The following is a 16,916-nucleotide window of genomic DNA, read 5'->3' on the forward strand; positions in this document are numbered from 1 at the left end:
TTGAACCTTTTTGTATACTAAAAGGCACATTTCTAAACTGAACGTGTACATCTGGAACATGAAATTAATGATTCTGGTTGTTCTGGAATATTCTAAAATGCACTTGTGCTATGCTCTACTTGTTAGTACTCATGAGATCCATCTGCACACAATTACAACCACCATAGGGGCTAAGTTAGTTCCAATCAAGTGAATCCAAGTGATCCTAATGGAAAGCAGATGGAAGTTTTTTTTAGTATGAAGACTGTAGGATTATTGTACATAATAATTAAACAAGAATTTTTAAAGCCAAACTATCATACTTACCAATATTAGTTACATTACATGTAGACTGATGATTATTCATTATGGCCAGAATTAAGCTTATGAGCCACTCGGTTTGGATGACATACTTTATTTTCTCTCTGTGTGTATTTACTAAATAGATTGTGTAATTGGAACACTTTGGAGGAAGCATTTGTTTTTAGACCTCTTGAAAAGGTCTCTTGTTTATCCAAGAAAGTGTGGAGGTTGGAAAAATAAACCTCAGATTTTGTTGAATTTATAAACCAGGCTGGGAATGATTTAAGTAGATCACACAACTGTCTAACAATCATCCAATAGGTCTGCGGTTCCTTGAAGAAATTGAAAAATGTACTCAGGTATGTGTAAGGCAAGACAATTCCAGCACTGACCTCTCCGAACAGAACTACATGTTACGAAAAACTTGGGCAGCTGCTGAAACCTGTAACTCTGTGTTAAAAGTCTTCTCATTCTTTTGCAACATGTAGTAAACCCACCTGTGAACTTGCATCACAGTATTGTGCACTTCCTCACTGGTAGCAGCCAATGATGTAGAAAGGGGGCAGGGAATCAAATTTTGTGAGGACTGGAGAAGTTATATTGCGAGGATTGGGTAAGGAGGGGTGGGGGCAGAGAACTTGAAACCAGGTTACTGTTTCACTGACATCCCCATGGTTATCATAATGTGTAGCTCGTGTAGAACTGAGTTATTCTGAAGTCAAGACTGAACCTTTAATTTTAGGCATATGAAAATGTGGAACTTAAAAATGTATTACAGTTGTTTCACTCTTAATATGTGAGCTTCTTCTTCTTCTCTCACACACAAGTTGGCTGCATTTTTTCCCATGCGAGCCCTTGTATGTCCTGAATCACAAAGAGAAGTATCAGTGTGAAATCTGGTTATGTACAGACACAAAAACGCAATAGCTAGAAGCCATTTCCACAAGTATAGCAATGTTATTATTGCTATTACCATAATGACAGAAATGTCTCCTTGCCACTGGTAGCATAGATCTCTGTACAGCCTGCTTCCCACTTAATTTTCTTCACAGAGGGATCACCTGGAGGAAATAGCTGGTTTCATGGTATGGTCTTGATCAGTAATCCTATTTAGTCAAATATGGTAAGATAGCCTATGGCTGAATGAGTTTAGCTCTGCATACCTTTTTGTGTGAGCTTCCATTCTAATTGAGTCATCCTTGGTATTCTTCTGAAAACAAAGTTAAGGTAAAGTAAACATTATAAGGATAGGTTTCCTTGGGCTTCATTACATTGAATGGTAGAAAAGGTATATTTGATCCATGGTTACTTTCAGTATGAAACTAATCTACCTGCACACTGCTGCTTGTTATTGATTTGTTGTATTTCAGGGGTCCCTTTGAAACCCAGAAAAGAATTAAAGTTTAGTGAATTTCAGTCTGGACAGCTGGAAATTAAGTGGTCTTCAAAATTCAATATCTCAATTGAACCTGTGCTCTATGTGGTACAAAGGAGATGGAACTATGGGATCCATCCCAGTGAGGATGATGCTACCAGCTGGCAAACCGTGGCACAGGTCAGTCCTTTTTACAAGAATCTGTATTCTTTTCAAGCCCTTCTTCTTTAATATGATTGGTGTTAATCAGAGGCTGAACATTTTTGGACTAGTCTTGGTGGCCAACCGAAAAATTGTCATCCCCAGGATCTCCTTCCCCTGAAGAATGGAGTCTTGTCTCTAAAGTCATGCACCTTTGAAATATTGTGCAAGGTCGGGGAAATTCCCAGCTCCTCTCTTCAGATCTGTGTTTTAATCTGTAGAGGATTTTTTTTTTTTTGGGGGGGGAATTCTGCTGGATTTAAAAGCAAGCCCTTACCCCCATCAGTTCAGAACTGGAATGGGGCTGGGGTCTTGCTTTGCTTCTGTGCTTTACTGGTAATTGGTGTGTCCAGCAGGTGTAGAGGCAAGACACTCCTCTCCAGCTCTGAGGAAGAGGCAAATCAGCTTTCTTTGCCCTTGCACCTGACAGGTGGTCTGCCTTCCAAGTATGGAGGCAAGCCCACAGGCGTAAGCCTTTTGTTTCCATCTTGGAGCTGGAGGCAGGAGGGTGGAGGCTTGTTGTGTCTATGCCCAGCAAGAACAGAGCCAATACAAATCCCAGGCTTCTGCTGAATTTTGGGGCTGGGGAGGGACAGGGTTCATCCCCGCTCCCCAAAGCTCTGGGATTGGGAGGAAGTCTTGGATTTGTTTCACTTGGCAGAGCCTAGCTGATCTCTTGCCATGCCATGTTCAATGTGTGTGTTTTGCCTGATCTTGCAATAACTCTGTAGGATAGATTCCACAGGCATATCTATTGCAGCAGTAACTGTGGAATAGATTAGAACTACTTCCATTTTGCTGATAGTGAGCTGAAGATAGGATAGCAAAAAGCTTTCATCACCTATTAGTTGGGATAGGCCAAAGCTGCTAAGTTAAGTGGCCATCTATTGCAAGTAAATCCTCTTGGCATTTTGTCAGTTAAGGAGCTGTAGTCATTAATCTATGGAGGAGAAAGTTATAGCTGGTCATTAGTCCTGGAGAATGAAACATACAAAATGGTGTGATATAAAATAGTTCACTCAGATCCAACCTGCACATGTGGCTCACAAGTTTGTAAGGATGGGATAGCTCCTTTGTAGCTCATATGCTTTGCATGGAGAAGGTCCTTGGTTCAATCCCAAGTGTCTCCAGTTTAAAAGTAGGAGCAGGTGATAGGAAAACTCCTACCTTAGACCCGGTTAGCTGTTACCACTTAGAATAGATAATACTGGGTTACATGGACAAATGATCTGACATTGTATTAAGACAGCTTCCAAGGATATGAAAAGGGGAACCCTTGTTCCTAAATAAATAAACAAAGCATAAAACCAACACATGCGAGTACAAAATTAACACTAAAAGTAAAAGAAGTCAGAGTGCTAACTTAATTTTCCTCTGCAGACCACAGATGAGAGAGTACAACTGTCTGACATCAGACCGAGCAGGTGGTACCAGTTCCGAGTGGCTGCCATTAATGTGCATGGAACAAGAGGTTTCACAGCTCCCAGCAAGCACTTCCGCTCTTCAAAAGGTTAGTGTTAATTTCCTGTGTTTCACAGCCACCTTTAGTTGGACTGCACATGGAATGCAACTTGGTCCTCTTAATATTTCTGTGGCTGTAAATTTCCAACAGGTGATTCTTCCTCTGTTGAGCTGTTTCCCTAATGAATGGGCTCAGATTTTTTTTTTTTTTATGTTACCACATACATTAAAGCTGCCATTGATGTTTTGTTCTGTAGTGGATCTCTGAATGAATGAATCTCCTCTTTCAGTTTCTTTCAACATTAGTAGTAACAGTTGAGGTTCTTTTTTGTATGTGATACTGAACATCAAACGTGAAAAGATCTGAAACTCTGTTATCTGCTGGGCTGTACAATACGGATCGACTTATATTCAAACTCATACGTTGTTAGTGATTCTGTCTTCTTGTCAATTTAAGAAACAAGAAACAATTTTAACAGATCAGGAAACCTTAATCTTATTTGTTTATAAAAAATGTACTGTAAGTAGGGCTCATTAAGACACAGTATTTGTACCTCATTGCATCATTCTGTATATTTTCCAGCCATATTTCATGATACATCTGTTTTCGCATGTAAATTTCAAGATGCAATATTTTCTTTAGTTTGAGAAACATCTATTGAAAAAAGAATTTGGAACATTATAATGTAATAAACAACTGAGCTTTAAAAACAATAGAATTACTAGATTAACAGGTACAAAAAGCAAAGATGGCTGTGTTGTCATGAGTTTGAAGGCAGTGACTTTATTATTGATTTTTGTAAGTTACTCTGGGGGCCTTTTTTGATTAAAAACAAAATCTTCCAAATAAGTAAATAAATAGCAGTTAAAATCCAAATCCATAATAGAATATGTTAGGCCAACCAAAATGACAAAAAAATAGTGAGCAAGCTTTCAAATTCCCCTGAGCTCTTCATTAGGCTAGATGTTAAACATGTGGGAAGAGGGAGGAGGAAAAAATCTGGCTGACCTTGAAGCCATGGGGTCTGCATTTAGTCACAGTCTTAAGGTGGAATGTGGGAATGGTAACAGACGATTAGATTTGGCTCTTACTAGATGCTGTTCAGGTTTCAGGTTGCACCTAGGACTTTTGGGATAAAGAAACATACAATAGTTGATCCCAATTTTTGAAAATATAGTCCCTGACAAGAGCCATCCAGATTCGTCTAGGTAGTTAATAAGCAAGATTCAAAAGGAAAAGCACCACTGTCTCTGTATAAATAATATCCTAGTGCTCATAAATAATCCAAATGTATGTATAAGAGACTTGTACGATGTATGGTGCAGAGGCGTAGCACTACTGTTAGGCAGAGGGAAGCAGACCCTTTAGGCAGCTGATTTAAGGTATCATATAAGGGAAGCAAATAGTTAGTTATTTAAGTTATCATATGTTTTTACTGCCAGAGAGGTGGAGAGGCACTTGTGGAATTTTTGGCCTTAGATGCCAAGGTAGTTTGGTTGGCCTTCGGTGCTATGGCCCTTCACTTGTGAGAGGATGCAAGTCTCTCTGTTCTTCCTCATGCATCAAAATGACTTGGGATGGCCCTGTTGAATTACTGCAAAAGTTCTTATAGGGGGGTGGTAGTCTTGTTTCTGAAATCTGAAATCTGTTTCAATATTCTGCTTTCCTTCAAGTTCCCCTTATTCTGATATATAGCTGTGCTCTTGGCACACAAAAGGGATGGTAACAGATGTTTGCTTAATCCTCTTGACTAATCTGCTCAACGCATTTAATGTGTAGTCTTGTACACAAGCACTATTAAAATCCTACAAGGAACAAACAGTTACTCTTGAATACAGTCAATGTATTTGGTGATAAACCTTAGTAAGAACAAATATGCTAAAATATCAATACAAAATAAAATTCAAAATCAACAGTGCTTGCACAGTTACAACATATATATATTCAATCAACAAAAAACCTGCTGGTTTAAAAGTCCAGACGATAAGACTACCTCACGTTGCTCCAAACCCCACAAAGCCAGGAAATTGGAAGCTCATGTGGCCTGTGATCAGTTATGATGCTGTGCAGTGTCACAAATTGTGCTTGTTTACAACTTCCCCTCCATGCACCCACACTTTTCCTGGGTCTTTCAGTCCCAAATCCAGATTGGGAGGATGGAGTGCCTGGGAACAGTAAAGATGCTCCACATTGTCCTGGTCCTGTATTGCCTTATGAAGCATCTGAGCCTTACTATCGCTAGAGGAATCTTAGTCTTTTAAACCAGCAGGTTTTTTGATGGTTGAATTTCTGAGCATACGAACTGGGATTTTCTCCTCCCATGTGCACCACTTTACACTTGCTTACATAGAAATGCACTTGTCATTTTGATGTCTATTTTTCCACTATGGAGTGATCCTTTTGGAGCTCTTCACAATCCCTCTTTGTTTTAACTGCCCTAAATAATTTGGTGTAAACAGCAAACTTGGCCACCTTGCTGCTTAGTCCTAGTTCCAGATCATCTTCATCATCATTATTGCTGCTGCTGCTGCTACTACTACAACTACATTTGTTATTATTACATTTATATCCTGCCCTTTTCCCTTCCATTGGCATTTTCCTCCTCCATTTCATCCTCACAACAACCATGTGTGGTAGGTTAGGCTCAGAGTCAGTGAGTGGCCCAAAGCCACCCAGTGAGCTTCATGGCTGAGTGGGAACTAGAACCCACATCTCCCAGGTTCCAGTCCAACACTGTAACCACTACCCACACTGTCTTTATGAACAAGTTTAGAAGCATTGGTCCCAATACAGATCCCTGCTATGTAAAAATCTATCTAAAAGTTCAGTGTGTTTGAAAATATATTTTAAAACTTAAGCGGGAAAACAATGACTATCCTTTTAAGTTGTTAAACAAATGAAATCATGCCTTATGAGAAGGCTTAAGATATGAATGGTTTATAAAGAAAATTAAATGCAGAAGAACATCATATACAGAAGTAAAATGTGAAACATGCAATGATTACAAACAAAATACATGTGTACACGATGCAAAATACACTACAGTTTAACTCTTGCTAAGGCCTATTTAAAAAAAAATGCAATGTTAGTTGGCCCAGTAGGCCCAATGTTAGTAGGCCCAAAACAGTGTTTGTAGGCCCAAGTAAGCCCAGCAGCAGTTTCAATTGTACTTAGCTGTACTTAAAACTCCCACCAATCCAAACTAGTTAAATGCAGTGTTTGAAGCTTTCAGCTATATAGCAGTGTAGTCCAAACTTTTAGAGAAAAGGAAGAGAGTGAGGGGTGGGGGAGCAGAATTAAAAGGAATGTATAGCTACCTCTGCAGATCCCAAGCAGAGATCTGAAAACCAGGCTTTGTGGACGCAGAGGAAGTTTGAAAGAGACCTCTCCTAGAATCTCAGCAAAGTCCAGGTAGGGAAAATTAATACAGGTAGAGAGTGAAGACAATATTTTAAATTGAAAAGTGTTGTGAATACCATGCTTCAACTGTGAGCGAAATAAAATAGCGGGCAAAAACTACACCAAGCCGCTCAGGCACCAGGTGCCTGGCTCAGAGGAACTGGCTTGGGACAAGATAGCCCAAAATAGTCTCAAAGCCAAGCGAAAACATGTTCAAAAAGAGAAAAGAGGACTCTGCTTCTCCCAAAAAGGAGGCAAGAACCAAAGAAGCTCTCACACCAAATCAAAATCTGCTAATAAAGTTCAGAGTTAAGCTAAAGGTAAAAATCAAGCAAGCCAGGTTGGAACAAATGTGGTGCTTTTCTTTTTCACAGGGCACTGTTGCTTTCTTTTATCCTGACAGCCCTCAATTTTCTGCTTTTTGATAGGCTCTTTTCTGTAGCTGCTAACTGGAAAATTTGGTTCTGAATGACATATGGGGGTGGGATGGCGCAGAAACCTGCAGGGACAGTTTTTCATTGTTTTAGGCAGCTGATGTTACTCTAGGCCTTATCAGGGTATGTGGGAACACTCCAGACTCATCGAGCTGCTAGCTGCAGGGAATAACAAATGTAACCTTTTCTCATACTGCTCCATTGCTCCACAGCTTGACCACAGCTGTGTCAGCATGATTGCTTGCTTCTCAAACTGCAGGTAGAAAACTTTCTGCCCTCAAGGAAAGACAGGCCTGCTTATGAAGCAAAATGTCACTCCCATTCCATGCCATAGCTTCCTTCTAAGCCCTCTGTTCCCAGGACTTCAATCGAGAAAGGGACCTTAGTAACACAAACAATTAAGGGAAAAGCGGGGAGGAGAGGAAGAAGGGGAACAGCTGGGAGTGCAGACCAGTAAACAGAAGCAGTGGGGTCTGGTCACGCTGAGGGGATTGCTTGTCTGCATACACACACGTACACACGTGCATGCACGCATGCGCATGCACACACGACCCAGAAACTCAGCTGTCGCTGCTGTTTTGTCTCTACAAAGCAGTTATTCTCCCCCCCCCACACACACACACACACACACATTCCAAGTGCTGGCTTATGAAATCTCATAGGGATTCATTATACCAATAAAAAATATTTCAAAAATAAGTAAATTGAATTTTTAAAAAAGGAATTCCATTCCACCATCTACAATAGAAAGGGAATAGGAAAGCACATATGGTTTTCATATATAGCTTCCAGCTTTTTGGCAAATGTTGGACACAGATGGTTGCCAACACGTGTTTTCAGTGCCAAAACTGTGTGACCCGGTATTTATTTTATTTTTTCTTTTAATTTATCTTTCTCCCTCAATCTTTAACCAATCTTCCAAAAATTTTCAGGTTATGCAAAATAGACATTTCTGTCTGACACGTGGAATTTTCAGGAAGATTGGTGAAACCCTTTCAATTTTATTAAGGTTAGAATAACCCATCCCCCTGATTTTCATTTAACATGGCGGAATCCTTTTTTGATTGATCGCCTTATCTACTGGAAGCACAACTGTGCCTCCAGTAATAACACAATTATCCAGGTAACCATCAATAATGTGAGAATCCAAATAAATTTGATGTTGCTTCCACAGAGCCATAGCTAAGATAGTGACATGTTTGAGAATGACATTTCTGGCAGTCTTTAAAAATAATATTGAATATTGTTTCTGTTATTGTAAGACTGTCATGATATTAATTTAACATACAGTATACCTTCTGGCTCATCAGACAGCCTCTTTGCTTTCTTGCATTTCTTTTTCTTTGGGATGGATTGAGTTGCTGCCTCCTGAAAAATGTTACGGACCTCTGTCCATAGTTCCTCAGGCGCTCTGTCTATCAGGTCTAATCCCGTAAATCTATTCCTCACCTCCACTGTATATTTGTAAGGGATATGATTTAGGTCATTCCTGAATGGTTTAGTGGTTTTCCCTACGTTCTTCAATTTACGCCGAAATTTTGGAACAAGAAGCTCATGATCCGAGCCACAGTCAGCTCCAGGTCTTGTTCTTGCTGACTGTATAGAGCTTCTCCATCTTTGGCTGCAAAGTACATAATCAATCTGATTTCGATATTGACCATGTGGTGATGTCCATGTGTAGAGTCGCCTCTTGTGCTGGTGGAAAAGAGTGTTTGCTATGATCAGCATGTTCTCTTGGCAAAACTCTATTAGCCTTTGTCCTGCTTCATTTTGTACATCAAGGCCATGCTTGCCTGTTATCCCGGTGATTTCTTGACTTACTACTTTGGCATTCCAATCCCCTATGATGAAAAGGACATCTTTTTTTGGAAAGAAGGGAAGCGAAAAGCAAAGGAGAAAGGGGAAGATATATCCAACCGAATGCAGAGTTCCAGATAATAGCAAGGAGAGACAAGAAGGCCTTCTTAAATGAACAGTTCAAAGAAATCAAGGAAAACAACAGAATGGGAAAGACTAGAGATCTTTTCAAGAAAATTGGAGATCTCAAGGGAACGTTTTGTGAAAAGACGGACATGATAAAGGACAAAGAAGGCAGGGACCTAACAGAAGCAGATGAGATTAAGAAGAGGTGGAAAGAATACACAGAAGAACTATACAGGAAAGATCTTAATGTCCCTGATAGCCATGATAGTGCGGTCACTGAACTTGAGCCGGAAATCCTAGAGAGTGAAGTCAAGTGGGCCTTAGGAAGCATCAGTAACAACAAAGCTAGCGGAGATGACAGTATTCCAGCTGAGCTATTTAAGATCCTAAAAGATGATGCTGTTGAAGTGCTGCACTCAATATGCCAACAAATTTGGAATACTCAACAGTGGCTACAAGACTGGAAAAGGTCAGTTTACATTCCAATTCCAAAGAAGGGCAATGCCAAAGAGTGTTCAAACTACCGTACAATTGCGCTCATTTCACATGCCAGCAAGGTTATGCTCAAAATGCTACAAGCTAGGCTTCAGCAGTATGTGAACCGAGAACTATCGGAAGTACAAGCTGGGTTTCAAAGAGGGAGAGGAACTAGAGATCAAACCGCCAACATTCGCTGGATCATGGAGAAAGCAAGAGAATTCCAGAAAAACGTCTATTTCTGCTTCATTGACTACGCTAAAGCCTTTGATTGTGTGGATCACAACAAACTCTGGCAAATTCTTAAAGAGATGGGAGTACCAGACCACCTTACCTGTCTCCTGAGAAACCTGTACGAGGGTCAAGAAGCAACAGTAAGAACCAGACATGGAACAACCGATTGGTTCCAAATTGGGAAAGGAGTACGACAAGGCTGTATATTGTCGCCCTGCTTATTTAACTTATATGCAGAGTACATCATGAGAAACGCTGGGTTGGATGAATCACAGGTCGAAATTAAGATTGCTGGGAGAATTATCAACGACCTCAGATACGGAGACGATACAACTGTAATGGCAAAAAGCAAAGAGGATCTAAAGAGCCTCTTGTTGAGGGTGAAAGTGGAGAGTGCAAAAGCTGGTTTGAAACTCAACATTAAAAAAACGAAGATCATGGCATCTGGCCCCATCACTTCCTGGCATATAGAAGGGGAAGAAATGGAAGCAGTGACAGATTTTATTTTCTTGGGCTCAAAGATCACTGCAGACGGTGACTGTAGCCATGAAATTAAAAGACGCTTGCTCCTTGGGAGGAAAGCTATGGCACACCTAGACAGCATAGTAAGAAGCAGAGACATCACCTTGCTGACAAAGGTCCATATAATCAAAGCTATGGTTTTCCCAGTAGTAATGTATGGCTGTGAGAGCTGGACTATAAGGAAGGCTGAGCGCCGAAGAATTGATGCTTTCGAACTGTGGTGCTGGAGAAGACTCCTATGAGTCCCCTGGACTGCAAGGAGGTCAAATCAGTCCATCCTAAAGGAAATCAACCCTGACTGCTCAATGGAAGGACAGATTCTGAAACTGAAGCTCAAATATTTTGGCCAGCTATTGCGAAGAGAAAAGTCACTGGAAAAGACCCTGATGCTGGGAAAGATTGAAGGCAAAAGGAGAAGGGGACGGCAGAGGATGAGATGGCTAGATAGCCTCACCGATGCAATGAATATGAACTTGAGCACACGCCGGGAGAGAGTGGAGGACAGGAAGGCCTGGCGTGCTATGGTCCATGGGGTCACGAAGAGTCGGACACGACTTAACGACTGAACAACCACAAATACCTTCTGGCTGGAATACAAGCATTTTACAGCACAATCCATTACATGTCTGCTCATAAGTAAGTTCGGTTGGTCTTATTCTAAGGGAGCTGGGAATAGGTTTGTAACCTGTGCCACCGTGGTTAAGTAGGGATAGAAATATTGACAGACTTGATCAATATTGTAGTCACATTATATATTAAGTACTTGTTGTGGAAACTGTGGAATTGGGCATTGCTGAGTAGCATCTTTATTGAAAAGCAGGCTGAATTCTGAAGTTAGCAACTGCTTTGTACCTGCTCGTATGATTCACAAATACGTTTAAGATAAATACAACTTTATGGATCTAAAATGTTATCTTTAATAAGATCTCAAGGGAACATTTTGTGCAAAGACAGACATGATAAAGGACAAAAGATTTGTACTGCATCTGTTGTCTGTCTGGGCTGGCCTGTTCTTTGTTGGCCTCTTCCTCTTTTTTTTCTTCCCCACTGCAGTTTCTCTTCTTTTGAGTTCAAGCCTAATCTGTTTCATCTCCCATTCCCTCAGGACAAGATGTTTCCTCAGAATTTCTTCTGGTGGCACTTGGGGGAAGAAGGGTTCAACACTTGAAGCTAAATGGTAGCAGCTCACCGAGCTGTTCCCGCTTCATCTCCCAACCCATCAGGGCAACATGTTTCTCAGAAGTCTTTTCTGGCCTGTTCATTGATTTATCAAGCATAACCTAATCTTCAGTAAATTTTGAATTACCGATTTTCTCATTGTTGAAGTATTTGGCATTTTCCTTTGTGTCTCAACTTGGGCTTGGTACATTTAAATAAAATGAAATATTAGTAGCTAGGTAGCTTGGTATACAATGGCTTGGATCCTAGCTAAGCATTCTAGAATTCTGCGCAAGAGATGCTCCATGACAATATGGTTAAGTGGTTCAGAAAATCCAGGTAAGGGTTTTATGAAATGCTAGTGTGCAGTATACTTTTATTTCAATTTGTATTTATGGCCTTTGGTGCAATCCTGAAAGGTTAAGTGTGTTTTAAGTCCCATTGCAATCATTGGAGCTTAAGATCTTAAGTGTGTATTTAGACCCCATTGACCCCATTAAATCCCATGTAATGGGATTTAAGCATGTTTAAATTGCTGGATAACAGCCAGTTGCTCTTATCCAGAGAACCACAGATGTAGCAAAAAGTAGAAAAACCTCTGTTGTGGTTGAAGTTAACAGTATCTAGTGCACAGTCTTGTTCAGACCTTTGGCTGTGCATTTGTTCCTACAACCTGTTGTGCAATTTTGAACACATTTCTAGATGTGATCTTTACGTGGTGCACAATGCTTTTGGGTAAATATGAATCTGTACGTGAGCTGTGTTCACTGGATCTAGAAAATAGAGGTAGCCTCTTCAGCTCGTTTCACTTGAGGTAAGGGTAGAAAAGACAGTCTCCTTATACTAGATGCAATAAGCCTGTGATAGAGTTTGTCTTCTTTTCCTTCTGTCTATCTCAGACTTTTATTCCACCTTTCTTCCAAGGAGCTCAGAACTGTATACATGGTGTCTCCCCTCTCTCATCTAGTGAATACTCTTGAGGATAGGTTTTCAGTTGTCTAGAAGTAAATGCAGGAGTATGGCACTTGTAGAATTTAAGTACAGACACCAATAAAAACCTTCTGGAGATTTCAGAAAACAAATTTTATCAGAGAAATCAGGCATGAGTCACACCTGTACTTGGCAAGATGATCTTCCTGATAAGACAAGGACACACTTGCTTATAGTTGGGTACCTACTTGCAGTTTAGTTGTAATAATTAATTTATTTCATGGATTATTTATTTAATGTATTTTTTAATTGCTGCTATTCAGGGTTCCAGCTGCTCCGTTCCATTTCCACTTTCGTCCCAGTCTTTCTTCCCCACATCAGTCAGTCAGTATGCTGTGCTCACTGAGCATGCTGAGCCCTCATTGCGCCATCTTGTTCCTCTGTTCCATTGTGCTCTCTCTCTCTCTCTCTCTCTCTCTCTGTGTGTGTGTGTGTGTGTGTAATACTGATGCCTAATCCCAGTTGTATGAAAATCTTGGATTTTCCCATTGATTTCTATGGACGGCTCTCATTTTGGTCCCTGGGGACACTTTAAAATAGCTTCTTAGCTTGAGCCTAGAAAGGACCCTGAGGTTACCCTGAGTCTGTTGATTCCTCCCTCTAGTCCTGAGGTGGGGCGCATATGGTCTGTGGGCCACATGTGCCCCCCGTGGAGCATCTTTGTGCCCCCCCAACACTGAATTTACTGCTAAAATTTAGCAGCAGCAAAAAAAGCGGTTTTGCAAAAAAGTGTTCTTTCTTTAAAACAAGGCATATGGGGAGTGCACACTTTGTTTACAAGCAGAATTGTGCTCCCCAAAGCCATACAGGGGACAGGGATGTGGTCCTGTATGTTGCCCACCCCTGCTCTAGTCCATGGATGGTACTGGTTTGGCTTCAGCACCACAAGCACAGGAAGGCTTGTATCGGTATTAGTCTATATGAACTTGCCCTGAAATCCATTTTTCGGCAAAAATACATTGTTACCAACCAGCAGATAAGTTGTTGTTGTTCAGTCGTTAAGTCGTGTCCGACTCTTCGTGACCCCATGGACCATAGCACGCCAGGCCTTCCTGTCCTGCGCTGTCTCCCGGAGCGTACTCAAATCCATATTCATTGCATCAGTGATGCTATCTAGCCATCTCAGCCTCTGCTGTCCCCTTCTCCTTTTGCCTTCAATCTTTCCTAGCATCAGGGTCTTTTCCAGGGAGTTTTCTCTTCGCATTTGGTGGCCTGCAATTACAGTGCAATTGTACGGTAGTTTGAACACTCTTTGGCATTGCCCTTCTTTGGAGTTGGAATGTAAACTGACCTTTCCCAGTCTTTGGCCACTGTTGAGTGTTCCAAATTTGTTGGCATATTGAGTGCAGCACTTCAACAGCAGAGGGCGTTCCGATGCAGGGAGAGTGGAAATGCCTGTACTAGGGGTGGACGAAAGTCCCTTACCTGTCCTCAAAGGACGTTCGCGGTGGGGGGGAGGCGCTTCGCTGCTCCCCCCGCGAAGTTCCGGCCGCGGGGGGGAGGCTTCCCGCCTCAGCCCGGCCGAAATTCAGGCCGGGGGGGAGGCTTCCCGCCTCGGCCCGGCCGAAATTCAGGCCGGGGAGGAGGCTTCCCGCCTCGCCCGGCCGCGAACGCGGAAGTTTAAAAAAAAACAAAAACGCCCCCTGATAGGCTACGTGACGATTCACGTAGCCTATCACGGCTAGATCTGCAAAGTCAGCCGTGATAGGCTACATCAATCGTCACGTAGCCTATCACGGGTGACTTAAAAAAAAAAAAAAAAAAGCGCGTACGCCAATGGCGGCCCCCATAGGGAGCCGCCATTCGCGTTCCTTATTTAGTTGCTGTAGTCTACGTAAATGTTTATGTAGACTACAGCGACCAAATAAGGAACGGGAATGGCGGCTCCCTATGGGGGTCGCCGTTATCCGTACACAATTTTTTTTTTTTAAAGTCACCCGTGATAGGCTATGTGACGATTGACGTAGCCTATCACAGCTGACTTTGCAAATCTAGCCGTGATAGGCTACGTTAATCGTTACGTAGCCTATCAGGGGGCGTTTTTTTTCTTTTATTGCAATGGCGGCGGCGGCAGCCGGTCGAAAGACCGGCTGCCGCTCCCGCCCCGCTCAAACACCCGCTGAACCGCCAGCCGGACCCGCCTCCGGGAGGGACATTCAGCGAAGGTAAGTCCCGTCCCGGGGAAGGTGCGGGGGGTGGGGGGGTTCGGAGGATTTCTCCCCGAAACTTGTTCGGGGGGCCAAACACGTTGGCGCTCGGCCCCCCGAAGTTTCGGGGAGAAATTCTCCGCCAACCCTAGCCTGTACAATGCATCCAATGTGTCATACAGCAGCCTCCAACCCTTCTCTGCCCTCCCGCTGTCTAGCCGGAAATGCACGGCAGGAGAAGCGTGGAGGGAACAATCCCCTCCATGCTTATCCTGCCCTGCGTTGGATAGGCAGTCACCTCCGAGGTTGGAGGCAGTTGCCTGTCTTGTGCCTAGAACCTCTAAATGTTGACAGGCCATGTGACTTGTAACACCCTGAATACTTGAACATGAACTTTGTGTAATTAAGATCATATTAGGTCAATATTGCTGTTCAACACTTCTGCCAGGCAGCGACCAAACCATTACTTTTTTAAGCTGATTGCAAAAATATCTGTAATACTCTTAGATAGGTTTTGTGCTCTTAGAAGCATAGATTTATCACAATTGTTTAAGTATGTTCTTGATAATCTATCCTCTAAGTTAATTGCTTTACTCCAGTAGTTAAATATATGCTTATTTTCACTTCTACTGGCAAAATACCTGGTTTTGATCTCATGATGCACCAGTTGGGCTGCCAAGTATTGAACACAGAATATCTGTAAGTTTTCATTGAACCATTAAAGTTCTGACCTCAGGTTGGTATCATTATATAAAGCCTTTGTTGGTAGTAACATATGATGGTCTATGCAACTGAATCTCATAGCTTCTCTCTGTTGATCTTATTAAAGATAACATTTTAGATCCATAAAGATGTATTTATCTTAAACGTATTTGTGAATCATACGAGCAAGTACAAAGCAGTTGTTAACTTCAGAATTCAGCCTGCTTTTCAATGAAGATGCTACTCAGCAATGCCCAATTCCACAGTTTCCACAACAAGTACTTAATATATAATGTGACTACAATATTGATCAAGTCTGTCAATATTTCTATCCCTACTTAACTACGGTGGCATAGGTTACAAACCTATTCCCAGCTCCCTTAGAATAAGACCAACTGAACTTACTTATGAGCAGACATGTAATGGATTGTGCTGTAAAATGCTTGTATTCCAGCCAGAAGGTATTTGTGGTTGTTCAGTCGTTAAGTCGTGTCCGACTCTTCGTGACCCCATGGACCATAGCACGCCAGGCCTTCCTGTCCTCCACTCTCTCCCGGCGTGTGCTCAAGTTCATATTCATTGCATCGGTGAGGCTATCTAGCCATCTCATCCTCTGCCGTCCCCTTCTCCTTTTGCCTTCAATCTTTCCCAGCATCAGGGTCTTTTCCAGTGACTTTTCTCTTCGCATTAGCTGGCCAAAATATTTGAGCTTCAGTTTCAGAATCTGTCCTTCCATTGAGCAGTCAGGGTTGATTTCCTTTAGGATGGACTGATTTGACCTCCTTGCAGTCCAGGGGACTCATAAGAGTCTTCTCCTGCACCACAGTTCGAAAGCATCAATTCTTCGGCGCTCAGCCTTCCTTATAGTCCAGCTCTCACAGCCATACATTACTACTGGGAAAACCATAGCTTTGATTATATGGACCTTTGTCAGCAAGGTGATGTCTCTGCTTCTTACTATGCTGTCTAGGTGTGCCATAGCTTTCCTCCCAAGGAGCAAGCGTCTTTTAATTTCATGGCTACAGTCACCTTCTGCAGTGATCTTTGAGCCCAAGAAAATAAAATCTGTCACTGCTTCCATTTCTTCCCCTTCTATATGCCAGGAAGTGATGGGGCCAGATGCCATGATCTTCGTTTTTTTAATGTTGAGTTTCAAACCAGCTTTTGCACTCTCCACTTTCACCCTCAACAAGAGGCTCTTTAGATCCTCTTTGCTTTTTGCCATTACAGTTGTATCATCTGCGTATCTGAGGTCGTTGATAATTCTCCCAGCAATCTTAATTCCGACCTGTGATTCATCCAACCCGGCGTTTCTCATGATGTACTCTGCATATAAGTTAAATAAGCAGGGCGACAATATACAGCCTTGTCGTACTCCTTTCCCAATTTGGAACCAATCGGTTGTTCCATGTCTGGTTCTTACTGTTGCTTCTTGACCCTCGTACAGGTTTCTCAGGAGACAGGTAAGGTGGTCTGGTACTCCCATCTCTTCAAGAATTTGCCAGAGTTTGTTGTGATCCACACAATCAAAGGCTTTAGCGTAGTCAATGAAGCAGAAATAGACGTTTTTCTGGAATTCTCTTGCTTTCTCCATGATCCAGCGAATGTTG

At 42.0% G+C, this 16,916-nt stretch overlaps 1 protein-coding gene across 1 annotated transcript in view; it reads left to right on the top strand.

Annotated features, from left to right (window-relative positions):
* ANOS1 (anosmin 1) overlaps positions 1 to 16,916 on the top strand; it is a 137,490-nt gene that overhangs the window by 77,933 nt on the left and 42,641 nt on the right. Inside the window, exons 5-6 of the mRNA XM_084844239.1 lie at positions 1,653 to 1,837; positions 3,239 to 3,368. Coding sequence (XP_084700365.1) covers positions 1,653 to 1,837; positions 3,239 to 3,368 — 315 coding nt within the window. The remainder of the gene's footprint in view (positions 1 to 1,652; positions 1,838 to 3,238; positions 3,369 to 16,916) is intronic.

Source organism: Heloderma suspectum, chromosome 3 (genome assembly GCF_057233095.1).
Source record: "Heloderma suspectum isolate Gila_16-S chromosome 3, 16-S_ref, whole genome shotgun sequence".
Lineage (NCBI taxonomy): Eukaryota > Metazoa > Chordata > Lepidosauria > Squamata > Helodermatidae > Heloderma > Heloderma suspectum.